This window comes from Epargyreus clarus, unplaced genomic scaffold, assembly GCF_041222505.1.
Source record: "Epargyreus clarus isolate Ecla_fem2 unplaced genomic scaffold, WU_Ecla_fem_2.2 ptg000007l, whole genome shotgun sequence".
In the NCBI taxonomy this organism is placed as follows: Eukaryota; Metazoa; Arthropoda; class Insecta; order Lepidoptera; family Hesperiidae; genus Epargyreus; species Epargyreus clarus.
The window spans coordinates 547,051-572,689 of NW_027332215.1; the positions used below are offsets into that span (position 1 = coordinate 547,051).

At 36.3% G+C, this 25,639-nt stretch overlaps 2 protein-coding genes across 4 annotated transcripts in view; one reads left to right on the forward strand and one right to left on the reverse strand.

Moving 5' to 3' along the window:
* Positions 1-1,868: 1,868 nt before the first annotated feature.
* Positions 1,869-25,639, forward strand: part of Plod (procollagen lysyl hydroxylase) — a 42,862-nt gene continuing 19,091 nt past the window's right edge. Inside the window, exons 1-8 of one of the 3 annotated variants that reach the window (XM_073074281.1) lie at positions 1,869-2,010; positions 6,905-7,136; positions 8,043-8,215; positions 9,923-10,090; positions 10,803-10,823; positions 13,341-13,537; positions 14,253-14,506; positions 15,454-15,678. In XM_073074281.1, coding sequence (XP_072930382.1) covers positions 1,884-2,010; positions 6,905-7,136; positions 8,043-8,215; positions 9,923-10,090; positions 10,803-10,823; positions 13,341-13,537; positions 14,253-14,506; positions 15,454-15,678 — 1,397 coding nt within the window. In that variant the 5' untranslated portion in view covers positions 1,869-1,883. Of the gene's footprint in view, positions 2,011-3,487; positions 4,121-6,904; positions 7,137-8,042; positions 8,216-9,922; positions 10,091-10,802; positions 10,824-13,340; positions 13,538-14,252; positions 14,507-15,453; positions 15,679-25,639 lie in introns of those variants that run through there. The other 2 variants (XM_073074283.1, XM_073074282.1) reach the window with 2 other exon arrangements.
* Positions 18,835-25,064, reverse strand: LOC140743203 (immunoglobulin domain-containing protein oig-4). Its single transcript, XM_073074284.1, has 4 exons — positions 24,813-25,064; positions 24,305-24,376; positions 21,224-21,373; positions 18,835-20,718 (listed from the first exon to the last, which is right to left on the reverse strand). The coding sequence occupies exons 1-4, from the start codon at positions 25,047-25,049 to the stop codon at positions 20,560-20,562; spliced, it is 618 nt and encodes a 205-aa protein (XP_072930385.1). The 5' UTR covers positions 25,050-25,064; the 3' UTR covers positions 18,835-20,559.

The following is a 25,639-nucleotide window of genomic DNA, read 5'->3' on the forward strand; positions in this document are numbered from 1 at the left end:
GCTTCCATGTGCGTTAATGTGGTAACATTTGCTAGCACACATTTGGCATAACTTACACCTCACGAGTTAGGAGTATTGTGGAGGCAAAGTGCAGTGACCACTATTAATTAAAATTACGTACACTTCTTATTTCATGCTCAATTTCACTTGAAGTGCATTGTAACAAATTTTATTATTATTTATATCCTACGACACCTAATGGAAGTTTTAATGACGTTAGAAGCAACTAAAAGATGCGTTTCAAGTAGAGGAAAATATTATAAATCTATAATATTATTTTATTCTATATTAACATGTTTGGCAGGAAGGAAAACCAGCAATCATGAATAAAATTAAAACGTTACTATTTATGACAAACAAGCTCGCCCCACCGCTCAGCCCGCCTCGTAACCTATACTTGCTTCCATTTTTAGGCTAATATAAATTATTAAGGTACAAAGTAGCCTGATACAGATTTTATGGGTGACATCCACAGAGAAAACTATTTTATCCTCCATAATTTAGAACTGCACGCAAAGGTAAACTAAAGTTATATATACAATATTATTGTACATAGGTACTTAATAAGGTTATTATATAAATGAAAATGTGCACCTAATTTAATATCTGGGCTGGTTTTATTTATTTCATATTAATTTGTTACGAAGTTATTGTCGAAGTATGCAGTCCGATGGTAAGTGGCCACCGCTGCCTATAGATATCTGTAATAAACCCCAGATAAGATTAGAGCTTTGCCTGAGGTGGGGTGTCGATGTATTGTTGCTCCTAAGGACTAACTTGGAAGACCTTGAATACGTTTAGTATCTCTCATCAGACCATCATAACATTACACCCATGACAACAACTCTGAAGCGTTTAACACTTCTGAGTGCTGTTATAAGGCAAACCTAACAGATGCGGCAGTGGTGCCGTGTGTTGGCAGTCGATCCGCAAAGGGCTTTACCAGTTTCTGATTAAACTCTCAATACTTTAAACGCAATGGACATCTATTAAAATTTGCGTATTTATAGGTAGCATATATTATGTTTTAAAATTTTATAAAATGCACTTATTGCTGCTGGAATAAAAATCACCTGGCACTCTTTGTGTATGTAGGGCTGTTTTAAGTTGACCATTATAATAATCAATAAAGATTATCTAATTTTATGTCTAATACCTACTACCTAATACCTACTTTAAAAATAATTTCATCATCATCATCATCATCAACTCATTACTGTCCCAATGCCGAGCACGGGTCTCCTCTCATAATGAGAAGGATTAGGTAATAGTCCACCGCGCTGGCCAAGTACTTATTGGTAGAATTTACATACCTTTGAGATTTTTTTTTATAAATCTCTCAGGTATGCAGGTTTCCTCACGATGTTTTCCTTCACCGTTTAGCAAGTGATAATTAATTTCTAATACGCACATAACTTTGAAAAATCAGATTGCCCGGGATTTAAGTCTCGGACCCCACGATCGAGAGGCCGAGTTTCTTAACCACTAGGCTATCACTGCTATAAATAATTTAATAAACATAATTTAATAATGCATTAATAAAGTTCCATAGCTTGCCCATGTACCTACCCATAGCTTTATTAATACATTAATAAATTGATACCTAGCAATGCTAGTAAGAAAAACTAGTGTCATTGGGCACGAATGCTTAGATAGGTGAATATAACCAATCAGTAGTGTTTTAGCCTTTTTACAATGAGTCGCCGTTGAAAATGGAACTTCAAAATGTAGCGGTCGGCGCGGCAGCACTTTCATTTCACGGTGAATTTTCGTTTTTTCTCTGAAAACGTAACAGGGTGGCTAGCTCTCTCTTTGTGGAAACCAATCTGTTAGGTTGGGCCACTACCGAGGTGCAGTCGCGGGGAACCAGTCCAACCATCAACATGTTTCTGAGAGGCAGCCGTTTCCTCTGGGCTCTGGTCGTGGGCCTGCTTGCGACTTGCACCGCTGAAGAGTATTGCGCCAAAGATAAACAAGAAGACTGTAAGGAACACAACCTTTTCAAAAACGGTAAGACTCATCTTTAATTTACGCTCAGCGATTTTTATCTCAATAATGCTGTATTGTGTAGGTATTTGATTTTAATGAGTTTGATAATATTTTAAAAATAGGTAAATATGTAGGTGATATATTCATATTAGAATGTTCCCAAATCTCGCACATCATTTCTTCTATTGTGAATATAAATTCTTTAAATAATTTTCACTTTCACTTAATATACACTTTTCACTTATAAGTTCAAGTCTCAGTAGGTAACGTTGGTAAATATTATAAATGTTATTCTATAAATATACTTATATTAACATAATACTATTAATTAATACCTATTTTTAAATATACTTAAAATAATAATAATCAATTATATTTATAAAACAGTTTATTGAGTTATTAAAACTTAGATCAAAATGTATGTATAGTCCGCGTAAAAAAGCTAGTCCACTCTGAACATAGAAAATGACTACACCTGCTCGTAACAACCTGGGAGCGGACTTGCAGTTTGGCACTGAGTATACTACGTCATTCAATATTTCATTCATGCCAATTACATTTTGCTTTTCATGCAAGATCTGTTTTCATGTATATAAAAATGTTACCAGAACTATCTGTTCCACCAATATAATAAGCAAAGTTGCATACAGACAGATTTTAAATATCTTTATTATAATAATTACTATAATTTATTTTAATTTATATTTAATATATATTCTCATCATAAATTTTCATATCCACATAAAATTGCAATATTTGTTTAAATCCATTGAAAGAGCGCTGCTAATTTTACTATTCATTGTATAATATTAAAGTATTTAACTTACAATAGGTATTGTTATTTTAAAAGTTAATATTCGTAATGGATCCAAAACACTTTTCTTATGTAATGAGTAAGACCGATTGCCTATTATTTCTTACGAACTTCCAAATTACTCGTGAAAACTGATTTATAATGGTCATAGACCTATAGGGTAATAATGATAAAACGAGAGAGATTGGTATCCACCAACCTCATTTTACATCTCTCTTACTGGCTACTTATACCTAAACGCTTCTCACACCGGCTCTATGTTGGTTTTAGCTTCATTAACAAAATACGTCTCCTTAAAGTATAATTCTATTTAAAGTATATTTGTGTGCCTAAATTTCTACCACTTAATTTTTAATTTTCTTCCATATTTATAAGTTACTCTATTCTCGTACCAAAGGATAATTCGTTTGGTACGAGAAGTGAGGTACTTATAAATCATCATCATACAATACATACAATCATAACGAATACATTCGATTAAAACAAGAACTTATATGACTATTAATGTATTAAAAATAAACAAATTAAATAATATTAAATAAATTTTAAATAATTACGTGAGTAATTGCTCACTAAAATTTAATCTAAAAGAATTTCGGTAACGTAAAATTATATAGTGGAAACACCTTCTGCATCTGACAGATCAGTGATTGATTCAGCTAAATGTGACATTTAAGACATTTCGTTGATTTTTGATATGTCATTTACGTCAGGGCGAACACGACAAAAGCTACAACTTTATTGATTTGAAATGTTTAAATTGGATTTTGCTAATTTATAATGCACTTTTATAAATAAAATAATTCATGATAATATATAAAACGTTTGTGTGTCGTTATAATTTAATATAAGACATTCAAGTGAATAATTGTTTTCATAAGGCTCGTTTTGTTTACATTAAATCTGGCTATTGAACTGGTCAAAACAATATAACTGTGGGCGTTACGCTTCCGAGTTTACGAGTTATTTAGCCGTAGCGCAGTGAACTTATAAGTGAAGCACTAACTCGAACGCGGGCGACTTCGATGCACGCTTCCAATTGAACTTTCGGTAGAGTTGACGCAGCTCGCGGGAGGAAGCCCGGCTATCAGTCGTGACGTTTTAATTTTATCTGTTCGGAAGCGACACCGAATGTGGGACGATATTAAACGTTAACGTTCCTCCGCGCCTGTTAAATCAACTATAAACTTTACGACGTTCGTGCTCATTCGAGTCCGGCCGCCGAGCGCGCGATGACTGCACTCGATAAATCTAGAAGGATCATGAGTACACTGCTGTTCTTCTGCTTGGTTTCCCTCTACGGCGCGCAGGGCCAAGGTAGGTGACTACTGTTTAAGTGATATTTGTCCGCTGGCGACATGCGACTTTCCTAATCTGCGGCGTAAAGCTTTGGAGGCAAAATTGTTGACGTGTGCTTTCTAACTGCAACTTGCGACGCTTTATCTCTGTTTCCATTGTTTTCCGATCTAGGTTATGATGCCGGTGTTATAAAAGTTGTATACCAGTTTTCATTACATGATAAGCTATAGCAGCTTGCAATAAAAAGTTTTTTAGCTCTCAGTTATACAGAATTAAAGTAGATTATTGAATGTGTTCCATAAATAATTATTAAGTAAAATATGTGATGTATAAATTTGGTTCCTTTTTTATTCAATAAATTAGAAAATTTGTATGTTTATCACTTTTATAATACATGCATACAGTACTGTTATGAACTCTATTTCTTACATTACCCATTGAATATATAAGAATATTATTATTTTTATTTTAATAATCCATGTTTTTTGAAAATAATGACAAGAATGTATATAGGAAAACAAAAATGTTTCAATATATATTATACTTTAATATATATAGAAATGTTTAATAACACCCTTTTTAGATACATTTTATTTGCAGTATGTATGTTCAGTATTTGTATAACATATAACTCACAATATACGAACACAATGCCTTTCCTATTAAAAAGCTGTAGTTGCAAAACCTTGAATATAACCCATATCTATCATATTTATCCATGACTCATGGCATGAAAACTGAGTAAGTGGCATATATACTGTTTCAGTCCCCACAGACAGAAATAGATTCTAATAAGAAGTAGTTACCATACAATAACTATTTTAAAAATATAAAATACAACAATAGTCTCTTAAAATTAACTTTTTAGGTAAATTGTTGCTCATTTAGGTATGTTAAAGACTATATTTTTTAAAGAACTTAAGGTATTAACATTTATTTTTATGTTATTTGGATATCAGATATATCTTTCAAAAACTATGCAAGCTTAGTATTCTTATATTTATAGGCACTTTTTTTAGGTACGGTGAGCTGTTATTTTGAGGCATATAGGTAGAATATAGTGTTTAAAGTAGAGAGAATTGTCTTAGTCAGTAACCCATCTCCGAACTGTTCCTCTGAACATATACAATAATATTGCAGCTCTGAATGCTTCATTCTACTAAATATTTTCTTACTAAGAAGAGTATTCTCCAATGAATGCATAGCCATATCTCCTTAGTAAAACTTGAAAGCTTTAATATTACCTTAGTTGCCTATGTTTTTACAATAGTGAAAAATATATTAGAATTGGTTAATTTGTTTGTGAGATGATTACCGTAAACAGAATAGTAGTAAAGTGATACAGTGGGTCCTTTGTCCTTGTAAATAAAACTGTATCAACTCATGAATTCTATTATTTTGAAGAAATTACCAGAAAAGTGAGATTACTTAAAGAGGAACAAAATCTTTTACATACTAACAAAGTAAGATAACTTATCTTGAATATAGTAACATTACTGTTATTAGGTCAATATTCTTATCACAAAAATAGACTCTGGGCATTGGGAAAATTGTTTTATAAAACCAAATTCTATAACATAATTCTGTAGCTTATTAGATAGGGACATGCTGCTGTGTTCTGTTTTGTAGGGCGTGGCAAAGGAGGCATATTTATCCGAGGCGTTCCAATTTATTCCTCAGGATCTGAGGTTGATTACTGACGTCTAAGGGCAGCAGTAGCCTGAATTCTCTTTTGGAACTTCAATATTATAAAAACAGGGTAGAGCAGAGTCTCTTGATTTTCCAATCATTTTTATCTGGGAGTCCAACATTTTTTCTTTGTACTAAATAAAACTATTTGGTGATTTTTTGTTATAATAATATTAATGTCACATTTTAAGATCAATGAAATATATGTTAATGCAGTTATACCAGAGAGTTTATAATGCAATAATGTTTTTTAGATGAGCTAAAACAAACATATATTATGAATAAATCTGAGATGGCATTAATGATTTAGATGCATATCCAAAATTATAAAATTAAAAAAAAAAATGTTTTTATTTTATTCAGTACCAATGATATGTAATGAAATATAAATATAAGATGCATTGCATAAGGATATTGAAATATAAAGAGGTGAATACAAAAATTCACTTATTTTTACTTATTGAGTAGTAATTGACCAGCTTGAGTATTATCAATAAGAAAATGAAAATTTGCAGATTTGTATGTTATTGTGTTTCAAATGCAACCACTGGGCAAACAAGCTAGGATAAATTGGGAATATCTTCTAAAATATATTTCAAATCATGTAATATTCATATGAAGTATTTGAAGCATTTGATTTCATAACTGTTCATGAGTTTTGAGTTAGAGGCAATTGAGCAGTGTACATGTCGCTCCTGGTAATGTGCTTATGAGTGGTGACTCACCAATGAATCCAGTTTAATGAGTGGTATAGCCATTGTTTATTAATGTTTGATCATTTCCTCTGAGCATGCTTCTGTTTTGATTGACAATAATAGGTGAATATTAGAGTTAATAATCAATATAATAATATGTATTTTAGACACATAAATACATCTTGTAAATGCAAAAAAGTATGATAATAGAATTAAATTAATTTGGATTCTTCAATTCAGTTCTTTTACAATTACTCAGTTGGCAAAGGCATTCTGAGATCTGGAGAATGCTCTGTCATGTCTGTGCAATGCAGATTAGCTAGATAGCTAGATATATGACATAAACGAACAAATATGACCTGCCCATATTTCTATGTATCTGTTGCTGTGTACTGTACTAACTGCACGTGTCTTCCAGATGAGCTGACGGTGTTGACGGTGGCGACGGAAGACAACCATGGGTTCGAGCGGTTCATGCGCTCGGCGAGGGTGTACGGCATCGACGTGGAGGTGCTGGGCCGCGGCGAGCGCTGGACCGGCGGGGACATGAACTACGCGGGCGGCGGACAGAAGATCAACCTGCTCAAGAAGAAACTGGATGAGATGATGCAGAAGGAGGACAAGGAGAAGATCGTCATGTTCACTGATAGGTAGGTTTGGTTGTTTACTGAATACAGTTAAGCGATAGAGTATGATAGGATATAAATGGTTCTGAAGAATAATGATTTGGGATAGGTTGCACATGTTTCTGGCTGCAATGCATACAGACCTGGTACTGCTGATGTTATGGATTTAATGTTTTTTTTTGTATATAATACAAGAGTAGTAGATGAGCATGCTGTTTAACTGATGGTAAGTGAATGACTACTAGCGCCCAGACATTTGAAGTCAATCCCAGATAAGAGTAGAGTCCTTCCTGAGATCGGCCACTGTTGCTCCACTACCTACCTCAAACCCAACGAAACCTACAGAACAGAAAAAAGCGGCGCTTAATAATGCTGTTATTAGGCACAATTATGTGTGGTGGTATTCTTGCCAGAGCCGAACCACTACCTTCTATCATTATTTCTACCACCTTCAAATTATATTCAATCTGCATTTAGTCAGTGCGTTTTGGCGATGTGGTAAAGAAGAGGGAGCAATATGTGTTAACTACCTGTTTACTTCATTTTATACTGGCATTTTTAGATAACGATAACATTGTGTTTGACACACATGACTTTTGACTGACTTATCTCTCTTGAATAAATTATATTTATTTTATGTAAGTTCTGTAATCAGGTTGAGCTTTGTCAGAGATATTTAAACTTTTATACATTATATTAAAAGTCTAACTTAAAATGTAAAATTTTTTACTCAGGGATTTTAGTCAAAATCGTTTTAGCGGCGCATCTGTGGCCGACCTCAGGTAGTAATATCTAATCCTATCTGGAGTAGATTACAGATGTCCATGGGCGGCAGTAGCCACTTCCCATCAGATGGACTGCATGCTCGTCTGCTACACCTATATTATACAAAAAATGTTCATTATAAACGTATGTATACATTTCTTTCAGCTACGACGTGTTGTTCCTGTCGGGCGCGGAGGAGATAGTGTCGCGGTTCCGCGCGTCGGGCGCTCGCGTGCTGTTCTCCGCGGAGCAGTTCTGCTGGCCGGACGCCAAGCTCGCCGCGCAGTACCCCGCCGCCGCCGCCGCCAACCCCTACCTCAACTCCGGCGGGTTCATAGGTAACCAGCAACAAATAATCTGAGTCACTAGCCTCAACGTTATTAGTCCCTAAAATTTACTATGGTAGTTTGACGGCGCCCAGACCAGAAATACATCATTTCTGAAATCGTGGAATTCCCACAATTATGAATTCTTTCTAGCGACATTTTTTTTTGCTAAGACCATATTAAAAGTTGTTATTTCTAGCGACAAAATGGCTAAACTAGCGATACCCATCCGCATATGCCTTATGATTAAGATCAGACGGTTTTACAGCGGAGGGCAAAATTGTACCCACAACTGGGTTGGCACGCTTTAAGACTTGCAATACCCATTTTGTGCTGTATACGGCTCATGACTTCGTTAACATCCTTAAATATAGTCTCCACAATACTCATTATTTAGAGAAATGAGCAGTTTTAAGCGCTGCTGTTTGAAGGGTGTGAAGACAACGCGATCAATTTATTGTTACTCTTCTTTGGGATGACTTATCGCCTTTTACCATCATATCGCATCGTTTGTTATTTCGTTCGTAAACATCCCTTAGATTCCAGAAATCTCCACTATTGTGTAAAGGACTACTTATCTAAATTACCTACCGGCTGCTGTAAGAAAGATTGTTTTATCATGCTCGTCTTCCTGTAACACGGTAATGTTTTATTTATATAAGTGTATATTGAAATTATCTCCGTAAGTATTATTCAACAAGTCAGTCACCTCAACCGTTGATCGTATACTTTGTAATTTTGTTAGTTTATAAATGTGTCTGCGGACAACCATTGTAAGATGTTACAATTGATGTTATTGATTCAATTGTAGTCTGTTATTTGTTTGATTCATGACAGAAATAAAACATCTCGTGTGTGTATTCTTGTATGAGATTTCAATACGGAAATAACTTAGTTCAAATTGAGTACAAAGAGTATTAAGTAAGGTATCATCTCTGACATCTTAAGGCGTGATCTTAGACTTAGACATCAGGCTTTGTTTGACTTTATTATTCACTTACAATTGAAATTCAACAATATAAAATTTATAAAACAAGTGGCATTTCATCCATGTCAAATCACATATAAATCAGCTAAGCATGTCTGTGCAAACTTGTATAACTTTTATTTGTTTTAAAATTGCAAATTTACACACGTTTGGACTTTCCTGTACTACTTCTCATGTATAGGGAATACCTTCCGACCCGGTGGTAGTATGTTGACGATCAACAAGAGTTGTATTTGACGAAATTTTGACTTTATTTATTTATTCAAGTTCACCAATATAATGTGCACCAAATAAAAGCAACAGTCATAAATACAGAGAAAAGAGGTAAGTGTCATTGCAATTATAGGTGAAGACAGCATGCAAATACACAAAGTGAGTAACGTAGCTGTAGGAGCAGTATTATTATAACGAGCTTTAGCCCGCGGCTTCGCTCGCGTTACGAAGTAATATTTTCATCACCTATTTATCCCCTTGGGGGTAGAATTGATCAAAATCCTTTCTTAGCGGATGCCTACGTCATAACATCTACCTGCATGCCAAATTTCAGCCCGATCCGTCCAGTGGTTTGGGCCGTGCGTTGATAGATCACTATGTCAGTCTGTCACCTTTGAGTTATTATTATATTTAGACTGTATTAAAAAATTAATATCATGAATCTAAAATATAATGAATTATTCATATCAACACTATGTATGAACAGTTTATATATATTTTTGCATATTTATCGTCAGGTTACCTGGGCGAGTTGCACGCGATCGTAAGCCACAAGCCGGTGAGCGACCGCGACGACGACCAGCTGTACTACACGCGCGTGTTCCTCGACCCGGAGCTGCGGGAGAGCCTGCACATCGCGCTCGACCACGACGCTACCATCTTCCAGAATCTCAACGGTGCCCTTTGTAAGTATTTTGTATTGGTGATGGTAGGATCAGTACCCTTAGTATGAGTTTTTACGTTTTGACAAAAATGGCTGTTTTTTTTTGTTTACGTATTTCCCATATATTTCCAATCAGTTCTGATGCAATCCGCTAGGGGCGCTCGGAAATGTATGGGCAATTACGTAAACAAATACCAAACACTCATTTTTGTAAAAACGTTAAAACTCATACTAAGGGTACAGGGTGTTTCGACCGGCGAACTACTACACCGACCTCTAGCGCACTAATTAAAGCACTACTTGCGTTTATGGATGCCGCCTGATTTACATATAATGAGATCAGTTTAGTCTTCAGGCAACTCATCTGGGATTGGCTTCATGTAGAACCTCAGTTTTATATGGAGTTGGGTAGTCCATGTGCGGTAGTGACCACTTACCATTAAGTGGATAGCAACTGAAATAAAAGGGATGCTAAATAAATAGTGCTACACTATTTAGATACTGCTCTAAATTTTGTATTAATAACATGGATAACAATATCAGCTACTGGCTAGCCATTCAGAGATCCCGGGTTCGATTCTCGGCCTGAAAATATCTAAACAACAATGTTAGATATCTGTTACGTGTGCATAGGTAAATTCTGATCTATGTGGGTCACACATCTAATAAAACTGAATAAGTACGACTTGATATTAATCTTAATTTTATTTCCCATCCTATGCAACATTGACAAGTTATTGAGGCTGACAAGAAAGGTAAAAGTTAATTTATTTTTGTAATATTAAAGTTATAAAAGGTATAATAAATACGTGGAGTGGCGCAGTGACCACCACAATATACAGTTCAAAATAGAAAATATAATAATAAAATTAAGAAAATCGTCTTTACTTCTTACATAAGTTATACCCCAAAAAATCTTTATACATTCTTATAGTGGTGCACTACCATCATCATTTCTACTCCCAGTCCCGCTAAGATCGTTCAAATTGTAAGCGCCCCAGCCCATTTGTTCTTTTACATAAAATATCAATTATTGGAAATGAGTTTATTGAATTAATATGTCCGTACCTATCTGTTGTAATAATAATTATAAAAAAAAGATAATTTTATCTCTGGGACGTTAAAACTGTAAACAAAGTGCGCGTAGATTGGCGTTATTCATATTAAGATAACGGTACATTACTCCTAAATTTTCCATTGTTTGTGTTAGGTATATATTATAACTCTTTGCATATTTTTTATTTAGAACATTCAGTTGACTTGTGTACTCAATACACACATTTTTAAAAGAAAGAAATGCGCAGGATTACTCAAAAGGAAATACGAGTAATATTCACTACTTTATGCATTTTATTAAGTAAAATATTATTATCTCGTTTTCATGTGGATGAAACACTGGGAGAAAAATAGTATACATGAATATTTTGGAGTTATCTAATAACTAGCACTGCTGATTAGCGATGCGCGATTGTTACTAAAAACAATCGAATTATTCGATTGTTATTGTGTTCGATTGTATTCGAATAACTATCGAAATTCTTCGATTGTATTCGAATAACTATCGAACAATCGAAATTGTTCGATTGTTCGATTGTTCGTCGATTGTTCGATTGTTCGATTGTTCGTCGATTGTTCGATAGTTCGATTGTTCGTCGATTGTTCGATTGTTCGATAGTTCGATTGTTGGTCGATTGTTCGATTGTTCGTCGATTGTTCGATTGTTGGTCGATTGTTTAGTACACGCAAAACTAGTAACAGCGCAGTCAAGCGATACGCGATTGTTACGTAAAAATGGAACTATCGAAGCTATTTGGTTGTTGGTCAACTATTTAGTATACACAAAGCTACTAGCAGCGAGGAGCCCCTAATTTCTGTGTTTAAGAAATCTGAGTCAGTCTTATATATTTGGTGGGGGAAGCGCACGTGCGTCGTGCACCCTTCCGCTGCTTCGTTGCATTCCGTTATTTAATGGTGCGTCCACACCTTGCTTCTCGCACTGCTCACTGCGCCTCGTGGCCACACACTCTCACACCCTACTCCCGTTGTTAACATTATTTTTCTTCAAATATATAGTATTTCACCGAGTAATTCTAATGTAACTATGAGTACATAATTTTTTGTGATATCTTTTATCTATAATATACGCTAAAAAGACATATTTTATATTTTCTGATAATCTTTTTCTATAATATGCGGCATGGAGACGTATATTATATTTTTCAGATGACCTTTTTGAAAACGTTGTCATGAAACGAACTTAGGGGATGACTACGACATCTGGATTATCGATGATACTCCATAGTATTTGATACAAAATGATTTATGGTATAATTATTTCTCAACAATATATAGTACAATTGACTAAAATGTAATACAATACTTTACATTTTCCAACCAGTGGCAAGTGATGATAACTTTGCAACACGACGCACCTGCACATTGTCCTGAGCACACGCATGTGGCCGCGCGGTATAATTTGTATTCGGTCGTCGATTGTTATTCCAAGGTCGATTTTTATTCGTACGTCGATTGTTATTTCAAGGTCGATTTTTATTCGAACGTCGATTGTTTTTCGTACGTCGATTGTTATTCGTACGTCGATTTTTATTCGAACGTCGATTGTTATTCGTACGTCGATTGTTATTCGTACGTCGATTGTTATTCGAACGTCGATTGTTATTCGAACGTCGATTGTTATTCGATTGTTTTTTGTTACTACGAATAAATCGACAATCGATTGTTGATTCCGTCGATTGTCGATTTATTCGATTGTTTTTTTTAGAACAATCGCCCATCGCTACTGCTGATATCGGGCTCCTTAAACACTTAATTCTTAGTACTTTTATTAGCTCTTATCATTTTACACTTACAATGTAAAGAATTATTCATGATAAAACGTGTGCATGTATTGTAAATATTCCGACTTATGAAGTTAATAGTCCTTTGGCGTATTTCGTGTAAAATATTTAAAAAATCTTTATTATCAGCCGTTTCAACAAAACATTAGCTAGGTAACTTTATGGTGTCTATTTTCGTTGTCCTTTTCGTAAAAAATCACCTATATAATTTTTCCTTCACGACCTAAAAGAAGTGTAACTTCAATAAGCTTACAAAACCAATACCCCATCCAAATTGTATCAGTAGTTTTGCATCGCGGACAGACGAGCTTACATACACACATACATACATAACGGTCGAATACAGAACCTCCTTTTTGAAGCCCGTTAAAAACACATTAAGTGACAAATTATAACGATAAAGTATACGTTCAGCGGACGTGGAGTTGCGCTTGAATACGACGGAGGAGTGGCCGTACCTCGAGAACGTGGTGACGAAGCAGCGGCCGCTGGTGCTGCACGGCAACGGGCCCTCCAAGCTCACGCTCAACTACCTCGGCAACTACCTCGCGAAGGCCTGGTCTCTCAAGGACGGCTGCGCGCTCTGTGAAGAGAAGAGGATCGAGCTTAAGGTAAACTTGGCTTAGAATGGTATAGTGCGCGCCAAACTGCTAGTCCGCTCCGAATATAGAAACTAGTCGCGTCGCAATAGCAAATTGTAGACATCAGCGGGACGAAGACAACACGGGACCTCCCCGGCACTCTCCGCTGCCCGCTCTCGCCTGCGTATATAGCTGCGTTAGTGTGCCCTTACGTTACGGCGTACATGCTAACTAAACCTGCGCGCAACAACTCCAGAGCGGACTAGAAGTTTGCCGCGGTCTATAGTTGGCGTGGAGTACCACTCCGGGAACACCACTGCTCTATATCTGCTATTACCATCTTCATTATTAACAATTGTCATTTCGGCGGAACACAGTAGAAATGAACAGTAATGAATTAGACTTGCTGTGCTAGTCTTTATGTGCTTAAAACAGATACAACAAGTTTATCGGATGGAGAATTTTTAAGATTATTACAGTCTACAAAGTGTTTACTAAGTGCAAACTGAACTCCGGATACTAAGGATATCCTCAAAAAATGCATTGTAATTTATGTTCCTTTATGTAAATGAAAATTTTGTCGGGAAAGGAATATCATTACTATCATACCAGATGCTTACATAGTTGTGAGAAGTATGGGTAGCGGTAGTGAGTGAGAAGTATCTACAATTTCTCACGTCATACCAAATTCCGCTTCATATACCATATCGCAGTATCTGATACCAAGGTTCGAACCTGTTTCCAGGAGGACGCTCTGCCGACGGTACTTCTGGCGGTGTTCATCGAGCAGGCCACGCCCTTCCTGGAGGAGTTCCTGCAGGAGCTCTACCAGCTGGACTACCCCAAGGCGAGGTTGCACTTACTGTTGCGCAACAACGTGGACTACCACGAAGCGGAGGTGGACGAGTTCTTCACCACCCACGGCAAGGAGTACGCCACGGCTAAGAGGATCAAGCCCAATGACTTCATATCGGAAGCTGAGGCACGGACCATCGCTATGTAAGGATTTTGTCTTTTTATATATCTTTTATATAAAATTATCGTGTCACAATGTTAGTTACTGTACTCCTCCGAAACGGCTTTACCGATTTTCACCAAATTTTAAAATAATATGTATATTCAGTAGGTCTGAGAATCAGCTACTATCTATTTTTCATACCCCTAAGTGATAAGGGTTGTTCACCCTTAACATTTTTTATTTATATGGCAACACAACGTTTGCCGGGACAGCTACTTATATACATATTTGTTTTTAATATTCCATTGCTATGCTTGTGGTGAGATTAAAGTCATTTTTATGTCTTCTGAATTCATAAATATGTTAAAGAACTTGAATTCTGACGATGTTGCACGCTTTTTGACCGATCGTGCGAAATGTAAGATAACTTGTATATATTTCAGAAGGTTTTTAAATATTTCAATATTAGCCTTTTTAAGTTTTGTCAAGCTAAGTCTACTAATAGGTATTTCAACGGTAATAAGTTTTACAGAGGAATCTTATATGGCTAACAAAAAGCTGATTTATCTAGTCAGCCGTCATTAGCTGCATCTATAATAAACAAATTGACGTTGGTCGTTGGGGCATGAAAACTCTGAATGTGAATCATTTGACACAAAAAAGGTTCGGTAGTTACAGAAATTAAAATGTTCCTTTGGCATTTTTTTCAGCTTCCAGCAGATAAAACACTCGTGTTACAGACACATCATACTGATTCATGTACAAACTACATAATTGGTGGTTATTAATAATTTACGTCACTTATTCGTATTAAGTATTTCTTAACTCTTGCTTTTAGAAATGCATTGCGTCGGATTTTTGCAGTCTTGTAATGGAAGTGTGCTTAAATGTTGGATAATGACGTATTATTGACGTAAACGTTGATGATTATGGAATAATATATTTTATTTTTGGAATCCCTTTTATGTTTCATGTCACCGTGTTCCAGGGAGCGTTGCGCGAACGGCATGTGCGACTACCTGTTCTCTGTGGACAGCGTGTCCCGGCTGGAGGCCGCGGCGCTGCGGGCGCTGGTGGCGAGCGGGCGCGAGGTGGTGGCGCCCCTGCTCGTGCGGCCCGGCGCCGCCTGGTCCAACTTCTGGGGCGCCGTCAACGCGGCCGGCTTCTACGCGCGCTCCGCTGACTACATGAACATCGTCTACGGGGTCGTTAAGTGAGTTGTTTTCGCTTTTTGAGTTGCGGACGTGTACGTGTGTGTGTGTGTGTGTTTGTGTGCGGTAATGGCATGAATGATGGTTAGTGGCAATTGTCGCCCGTGGACGTCTGTTAAGAACGCCACATCGTATTGGAGTTCTATTTGTAGTCGGCCACAGATGCCTCGCTACCCCTGATAAGTGTTATATTGTATAGTATAAGTATCTATGTGGTAAAATAGCTCTTCGATACAAAACACAAAAGCTTATTGTTGGTATAAGGCAACAAATAAGAATAACAGTGGTGCCTCCGAAGTCGAGCCTGAGAGAGAACTACACCTTAGCTTATCTTATTCCTTTTCTTGGAACATTGGAGGCGCTCTCTAATCAGAAAATTCGTTTGTAATTCAAAAAATCATATTTTATTCTAGAGAATATTGTAACCATCTCACTGTTTCATAATACAAAATTAAGTGTACAAAGAAAATCGATCAATTATATGAAATCAATATATCCAATTCTTCACCAGTGAGTCATCTAAAGATTCTGACCTATCAATTATCAAAATTTGACAATGTCTATTATTAATAACTCTAACGGATCTTAAGTGTGAACTAACGTCTTGATTGAAGGAATATATACACAATATGTTTGTTTCATTATGACCCTAATACGTCGAGCCGTTCAAACATTATCAACTTATTGAATCTTACATAAGTAGGCAAGTATCCAAATATAATACATTTATAGTTTTATAAGTGACAATTGTTCATAAATAATTAATTTCTTCACTAGGCATGCCAGATTTTTCCGTAATAAATAGACTATTTGAGAAGTGTGTCTGCTTGTCTACGGTTTAACCGCTATTGTCTGTGGTAACACAGTTTTCGTACGGCGGAACGATTACAATGCGATTCTTAATTTAAAACTGGCTGAATATGAATGATTCTTGACAAATTATGATATTATATGAATCCATTTTAAATGTACAGTTTTATCTATTTATATACAAACATATTGTCAGACTACGTGATGTACTATGACATTAAATACGTGTGATGTATTATCTCTTACGTCCGTTAGTAATAAACAATCTCAAACAGTTATTATTGGCCAAAGTGATTCGTCAATTTTGTGTACTTAAAACGTCGAATGTTGAACTGTGGTAAATATCTATTTTCCAAATTATGCAACGCATACAAATGCCTTTTTTATGTAATGTAAGTAACGAATGTCCAGTCTAAATGTTAAGTAGCCATCGTAGTCTAAGGACGAAATTAATCTTAATGATAAATTGATAAATTATGCACTGAGTTGTATCATAATACTTTTAAAACACTGTTATAAGGATGAAATAGGTGACGGATACTGCCGCAATGAAATTATGACGAAAACAGTTTATATATTACCCAAACAATACGTTATAACGTACTATTTACTCTTACTATATGTGAAATTTAATATGTTTAAGTATAGGCAAATCAACGTGGTGGCGACAATGATATATTCAAAGGTCAGTGTATTAAATGCACGTACTGGCGTTGTTTGATATATGCGAATTACCTCTCCAAGTAACAGCTGTTGCCAACTATTTCGGGTGTTATTCTCGTCATCCCATACGTCAGACTTCTAGTTGGCGCCACTTACATTTACACTTTTAGTCACATGCGTCACTCTTTGGGGAGCCGTCTCGGACTAAGAAGGAACTTATCAAATACAAATCTAAGTTATCAACTCGCCTAGTTGTAAGCCAGAAATAGATAGGTGTCGCTATAGTTCAACAATAAGGGTTCTTCCAGATGTATTTTTACTGAACCACTGGCAACTATTTTTTTTTTATAATATAAGAGTATTAGACGAGCATGCAGTCCACCTGATGGTAAGTGGCTACTGCCGCCCATGGACATCTGTAATCAACCCCAGATAGGATTAGATATTCCTACCTGAGGTCGGCCACAGATGCGCCGCTACCCCTGAGGACTAAGCTGGAACGCCTCGGAAAAGTCTGTCTCCCTTACCACACCCTTCAAACCGGAACACAGCAGCGCCTAACACTGCTGTTATTAGGTAAAAATAGGTGTAGCGGTGGTGCCGCCGGAGTCGAACCACAAAGGGTTCTCCCACCTTCAAAATTTTCCATGCAAATTGTCGCCAATTATAAGGTGCTACTAATGGTATCATACGGTATTTGAAAGAAACGAGCTGTTCGACGACTTATAAGTTATGCCACTAGTTCTCTTGGTGACGTCTACAGAGGGTGGTACCACTTACTATCAGACGGACCACCTTTCTATTTGCCATCCTTACGTTTAAAGACATACTCAGACTGTCTATGTGTCTATATATCTGACCATAACGCCAAGTCGCCTCGCGGCACATAAGTATCGTGTGTTCGCAGTAGAGCTCGTGCATATGTTCAAATATGTAATTAGGGAAACACATACTTCTTTTTCAAACATATTTTTTGTTTGGTAGCTTGGTAAATATATGTTAGCAATTTTAATAATTGGCAACCTGGAAATACGTACATTTGTCAAATTTAGATTATTGGGGTATAAGTTATTAAAATACTTTAGTTTTTTGACAATTTATTACGATTTGAAAGACAATGATAAAATCTTTATAACATTTATATTCATGTACTTAATATCTACGTAAAATCATGTAACGTCTTCACAAGAATAAATGAAGTAAAATTTTGAAATTCACAAAAATACTTTATACCTTGATAGTCAACATTAATAAGCTCTTTTCTTCTATGTATTTTTGATGAAACCAGTATAAATAAGAAACAAAATTAATAATTATCTGTTTAGATAATTATTTTTATAAATACTTTTTGAATTAAACGCCAATAAAGTAACTACGCCTGCTTAATTAACGTGTAAACGTTTGGGAAATGCTTTTGATATGTCAATGATACTCTGTAGACGGACGCTTTTAACATGAAAGTTATTTTACAAACTAATCGCATGCAAAAATATATTAATAACAAAATAAAAAGAATATTCCGACTTTATACAACCATAAAATATTTGAAAGTTTCAGCGAAGTATGGAAAAAGTATATATCAAGTAATATCTAAAAAAAGTTTTTATCAAAATTTTTATACCGACACTTAAATTTTTTTATGAAAATTATTATATAATAAAGAACCTATTCAAGAAAGATTTGAATAATGTGGTTAATCACAAACATTGCAGTGCGTTCAGACCAAGTATTATCTAGTACTAATAGTTCTAATTCTAATCTACACACTACGTTGCCCTGGTAACACCCAAGGCCTACAGGATAGTCTACCTCTAATTCTACAACTTGGTCCAAACACACTGCCACAAATCTATTCCAGTTATTAAACAAGCGATTCCCTCAGTTAACCACAAGTCCCCTTGGAATCACTCACTCAAGCCTCTATAAAATATTAGGATTACATCCCTAAGAGACTAGCTGCTTTTAACATCGGCGATTTTTGTTCTAGCGATAACATCGACGCAGCATCACGTTTTGGTCATTTGTTACTTCGATCAGGGTATTAAAAACGCGTTTTAGCGACTGCAATAATACTTACTGCATCAACAACAGCGACATTTTTTCGCGTTTGCGTTTGCGGGTCGTATCATCTGATCGCTGTAACTAGCTTCCAAAATGTAGCTAAATTATCGTCGAAGCTATAAGTAGCATGTCTACTGAGGCCCTTAATCAAATAACGAATTGGACTCCTAACGCGCAACACGTTTTTTATAATAAATAAGTCTACGCTGCTTCACTGCTTTGGACGACACATCATATATCAATATGTATTACAAAATGTTGTTCTAAAACCAGCATTCGGAGTCTATTTCGTTACTTTGTCTTCGATTATAATATATAGGAATATGCTAACTATAGTTGAATTTCTATACTACTTTTTACTATATGTATAATATTACATTATATTTGGGATGAGTGAGTGATTATCTTTTTCCAAAAGTCTAAAGTATAAGTTTATTACAACATTTTTAACATTATTGTGCAGTATTATGTTCGTTTTTAGTGATTAAAGTTCCTGTCCATTTTCTCAACTGTTTTTCGTAATCATTTTTCGCATGTGCGAGCATTATATTTTGCGAGTGCTTATTATCTATTACTATATTGGTGTTGTACATGTCTCCTGTTCTCCTCATAGTCCTCTTCCCAACTCGCAACACTACACTACCTTATCTACCCGTCATGCCCAGAAATTTGCAGCATAGCATATCGAAACATATCCTGAAACAACTCACCCCATAAACAATTTTATTCCCCACATCACACCTATCGCCATTTTTTTATTAACAATCCGTTGCTTCCACATTTTAATATTCAATCCAAGAAGGTCTAATCTAAGCTGCATAAGCTGTCCAAACAAGGATAACTTCATTTTAACATAGATATAATAGCAAATAACAAATCATTTTGTGTATGTAATTCGCTGTGCAACTAATACCACTATCAAATTCGCTCGCAAATATATTACGCTCGCACTATTCGTGTTCATAATATACTTTTATACTTATTTAATCTATACTACATGTGAATTGATTATTGTGTTTAAAATGATATCTGATAATATTGAACGTTAGCGAGTGGCTTATATGCACTGTGGATAAAATTTTGTTTAACTACGAAAAACAGCATCGATTACCAAGTGAAGTGTCAGTAAGTTTCACTGTTAACAATATAATACTGGTCTTAGTATTAACCCAATCATTATCACCAAAAATTATAATAATTGACAATTTTCTGTAAGATTACATTACTCGTACAGGGCAATTTGAGGTTAGCGAAGTTAAGGTGAGGTTAGCGAAGGTAGGGTGAGGTTAGGTGGAATAAGGTGAGGTTAGGTAAGACGTAGTGTCATTGTGGAAGACAGGTAGTGGTTGTTAATCGAACGCGATGGAGAAGTCGGTCTTGAAGGAGCGACGGTCGATGGAGTACATGTTGTCGGCGGTGCACTCGTACACGCCGGCGTCCATCTGCGTCGCGGGATCGATCTCGATCTTGGATTTCACCCGGTCTTCACCGATCGGCCACTCGTGGATCTGGGGATTTGTTTCAGTAGCTGTTAGTTTATGGTTTACATCTGTTATTAATAATCAATCTATCCAATATTTTGCCTGCCAAGGATTGACTTTCGACTGCATACTAGACATTTTCAAATTTCGATCCTTAGTAGGTAAAATTTTTGATAGATTGATTATTAATAACAGGCGTGTGTTGATAGGTGATTTTAAGCAAAGTTGGTATTTGGCTTTTAATTATGATGCTTGTTTGTAGTTTATAGATTGCAAATATGGCTCTACAAAGAAAACAGTATAAAGGAACCAAGTTATTTGTTGTTGCGAAAATTTTAAGATTAAAAGCAATTATTAATTATTATGTCCAGTAGTTCAAAGTAAGGTTTAAATTGTCAGTGATTTTGACTACTTATACATGTGTTTGTGTTATGTGTTCGTCTATGTGTGTGTACATGACACCCACGACGCAGGGAATCCTAATGTGGGGCTGTGAGTGTAGGGAACGTCTTTTTAGATCAAACATACTAACGTGCAAGTAGTGATGAGCGAATATCTCGACCCCGTCCTTGAACCAAGTGATGTGCGGGCGCGGCGACCCCTTAGCGATGCAAAGAAACGCAATCTTGTGACCCAGGACATATTCCAGGTCGAAGTGCGACGCCAGTAGTATTTTCGCTCCCTGCCACCCAATACCACGTGTTAATGACACGTATGGACGCGCGCGAGAACGCACTAAAAACGCATACGGCGAAAAACATAGGTAATGTTTTAAGAATCTCTAATAGTGGCTAGCTTCTAAGCATCGTTTCTTAACATGAAGATGAAGACCCCTTATCGCGTTTGCCTATAAAGGGGTCGCATTTGTTGTTAAAAACATCTCGATAATTTTTATGAATTTATTTAATTTTATGTATTCCCGCATGCAGAATTTTACAATATTTGATTTCTTTTTAATATGTTTACTTAAATAAATATATCACAAACCAAAATATTACTCATACAAAAATGTTTGCACTATTAGTAATATTATTTTTCAGATTTTCAGTTTTTATAATAAGTTTTATTTCGTTACGACTTTTGAAAATCAGAAAAACAGTTAAATTAAAATATTTTTATAGTAAAATTACAATTGGTAATAAACCGATGCATATTATGCGGATAGATCTTATAGAGTTGCTGTATGCATTTCTAGTGCGTGATCTCGCTAAGCACCAACAATTTACTGATAACACAATTCGCTGTGCAGGAGTGTATTGTATTAGTTATTCGCAAGGCAGCGCTCGTACTGATGTAGTACTTGCACTTACTTACCTGCACTTACCTGTTAGTCCGTGTCTCCTCGATTATGGCGCTAAGGTAGGGTAGGGTCTCTAAGATAGAGGACAGCCGGCAGAAGGCAGCTATTGCCGTTGGTGTTCTAACCGGCTGTCTCGAGCACTTTGGATGCTCCTCAGAATAATTATAAAGTATGGAGCGAGCGCACTCAGGTACGAATATATAGCTTGGTTGTTGTATTTTTATTTAATTATAATCGCCTATGATTCGTACCGAGGTATTGGCAGCCTATGCTCACTCTATACCAATTATTATTACTTTCATAAGAACTGTTCTGTTGGGGTTGCAGGAAAGTTGTGAGTGGAGATTACACACCAAAGGCGCATGCAACAAATAATAAGTGTTTAAACTAGCAGACAAATGGCGCTTGCGAATATGTGTTACATCTCTAGATTCCAAGTGCTTCAATACGTTTGTGTTCATTTGTCTGACCTTTATAACACAGCAATGATGCATGCTTCTTTAATGAGTGATCCGTCGGCCTTCCCTCACAATTTCCATAATTATGAAGCTCTCTTACAGCTCCATAAATCTTTAAGAGCATCCCAAGAACAGATACAGTGCGTGAACACTAGTTGACCAGTATTACCATATGTTCCAGTACTACGGGCCCCTTAAAACTATTAAGTACATGATAGTGCCATTGGAAATGAGATCATCCTTATGTGAAAGGTGCGAGGGCCAACTTACGTTAACTTAAGCTACTTAGCGCTAGGTTAATTAAATTCTCACGTGTAACGATGCGTGCAGAGACAAGCTGCAAGTTAATAAATGTTAGAAGGAGAACATAATAGTCCATCCTAGGTTGCGTACTAGTCCGGCGGTCCCCGGAGCGCACCTTGCTTTCATGCAAGAACTGAAAACTGCACTAAGATACAACAGGTTATGGTGTCAGTAATACAGGCTGATACAGTTCAACTGCACCGATATGTGCTGTGATAGAATGTGCACACTTTAGTTATTACCTAACATCATTGATTCATTAAAATTACATACAAGACTTTATGTACACAAATGTTGCCAAGAGATTTGAGGTATTAAATTATTACGATTGTAATTATGTAATACTAATAGATATTTAAATGTCTAATCAAAATGTCAATTTTATTTTTATTTAAAATGATTTAGTTTGATATCAAATTAAGTTAAGTTAAGATAGTGTATTTATTTTTGGTCAAGTATAATCAAATTATTATTTGTAACAATAAAAAAAGAAGTTTAAAAAATTCTTCGCAAATTGAAGAAGGTCGAATTTGGGTGGGTTTAAAGTTTGAAGTCAAATAAAAATCACAAAAAAAATATGAGCATATTTCAAAAGTGCTACCGATCAATTAATTGAACATTAAAATATGATCACTTTACAATTAAAAAAATTGAACTCACATATACGATCAGCAAAAGGCTCTTCACCACGGGGTAAGGGTCACGGGTCGGATGTGGTGGCGAGCGGTCGGCGACCACCGCTGGAATGGTCCTCCGTGCACTTTGCACGCCTCCTTATTGTGTGGCAATCCGCCACTAACACCAATTGTGATCGGTCGCCACATCCGACCCCTCCGTTCCTTAATGGCAAAATTGCCCGGACAATAATAGGGATCCCAATACCCTTTGTGCTACAATTTAGAATCGGCCTACAAGTAGCTACCTACGACCCGTCTTCGCTAAATCAATTTGATATTTGCGTCATTGGTCGCGGTTACAAATTACCCGTATTGATTTCTTTTAGTGCGTTGTCCAGTACTTTATTTTTATACTACATCATAATGAATGAAGCGTTATGATATTAACAATTACGTTATTACAATGAAGTTTAAAAAAACAGGGGTTAGTTAATATTATTTTTTTGTAATTTTATTTCACATAGTACAACAAATATTACAAATGGGGACATTGAAAGTAACAGTAGATAATAAGTTTGGTGCGAATTTTACTTTTAAAAATATTTTGGGATATAAATCGTTTGCCTTTAATTTGCATTTTCCGATGTGCCGTATGTCTTGTGATGTCTATTTTAAAGTGCATAATAGTTGTAATGTTTATTATTTTTGTTAATTTCTAAATTAGTGTAAATGCGTGGTAACATTGCATAAGCGCGTGTTTTTATTCAGTAAGTGACGTACAAGGATATCGATTTATTTATTTGCTACATTTTGCTAACATAAATACAAAATTAGAAAAAACGGTGAAGTGAAAACGAAACTAAACAACATTATCGCTTTGCTGAAAGAAAGGTAGAAATTAATTTTAGTTAAATAGTAAAATGAAAGTGACTTACATCGTTGTTGTTGTAGTACTGGTCGGACTCGGGGTCGCGGTACTTGCCGGTGATGGGCAGCCCGATCTGAACCTGCGAACAGAATAGTTTGTTTGAAACAACGAACTAAGTTTATCTAGAACGCAGTAGTGCCCCCTATAATCGAATTTAATGGCTGCTTCCTTTAATTTTTTTAAGTGGCATCGCGTGTGCTTTCGTTCATTTGATAAGCCTTGATAGTGTAGTGTGTTCAATTGATGTTCTGCGTCGGAGGTTCGATTCCTGGCACGCGTCTCAGATATTTCGATGTTGTGTGTATTACAAATCAATCGTCACTTTCTTTATGATTAAGGTTAATTGCGGGAAAGTTCTTAGTGGTGTAAGAAGTCTATTGCGCACTAGTGCCGCGTGGTGCACTGTGGCTTTTATGCCTTTCAGTCAAGAGACCCGTGATTAGTCTTTTACCGCCAAATTGTGAGATACTTCAGGACAGTTTAGTAGGGTGAGTTTGTAGTGAAAGTGTTCTCACCTTGGACTTGGTGCGCGACCTGGTGCGTCCCCTGCGCGCGTCGCCCTCCAACACCAGTAGCAGTAGCAGTGCGGTGAGGAAGGCGTTTTTCAGCAACATTTGTACGGGCTCGGTGCAGTCCGCATGCGAGTGCGCTCCCGTCGCGAATGCCGCGCAGAGCCGGCTCCAGATCAATTGTATAATCGCACGGGGCCCTTGTGTCCCCTCGGACTGCTTCCTTCTACACAGCCAATACATCTGCCAGTAGGTTCAACGCTAGATTCGATCCCCTAGACATCGATCGTGATGCCTTAAGACGCGAGGTTTGGTGGCGTGAGGAAACGTGTTATAAGCAGCCTAATTGACTTGTTGATAGTAAGTCAATTGGTCTGTCTTATAAATATTATGACTGTTGTCGGACAGACTCAACTATATGAGCCGTTTTTATGTAGTTATTCGAGGTAGCAAGGCTTTTGATTAACTTTAAATTAGAGATGTCCAGTGTTATATAAAGATGTATATTATATGGTGTTAGACATAGCTTATTCGAGGACGCCTTACTGTTGTATGTATAAACTGTGCGCCTATCCCTCGCGGGTCAACGTAACCGCCAGAGGACACCCGTTTAGCAATCGTTTCACATATAGTGTTTTATCATGTATTTATCATGTAGTATATTATAAATGAGTGATCCAACTCTAGTTCTAGCCATAGAAATGGCATTAATTAAAATTTACACTTATAGGCAAATACGCAAGATCTGAACTCCTTACTTTAAGTTAACATATCATAATTAAAGTACAAAACCTCGGCGGCACTGTAAATCCTTTATCCTTAGATATTTTTTC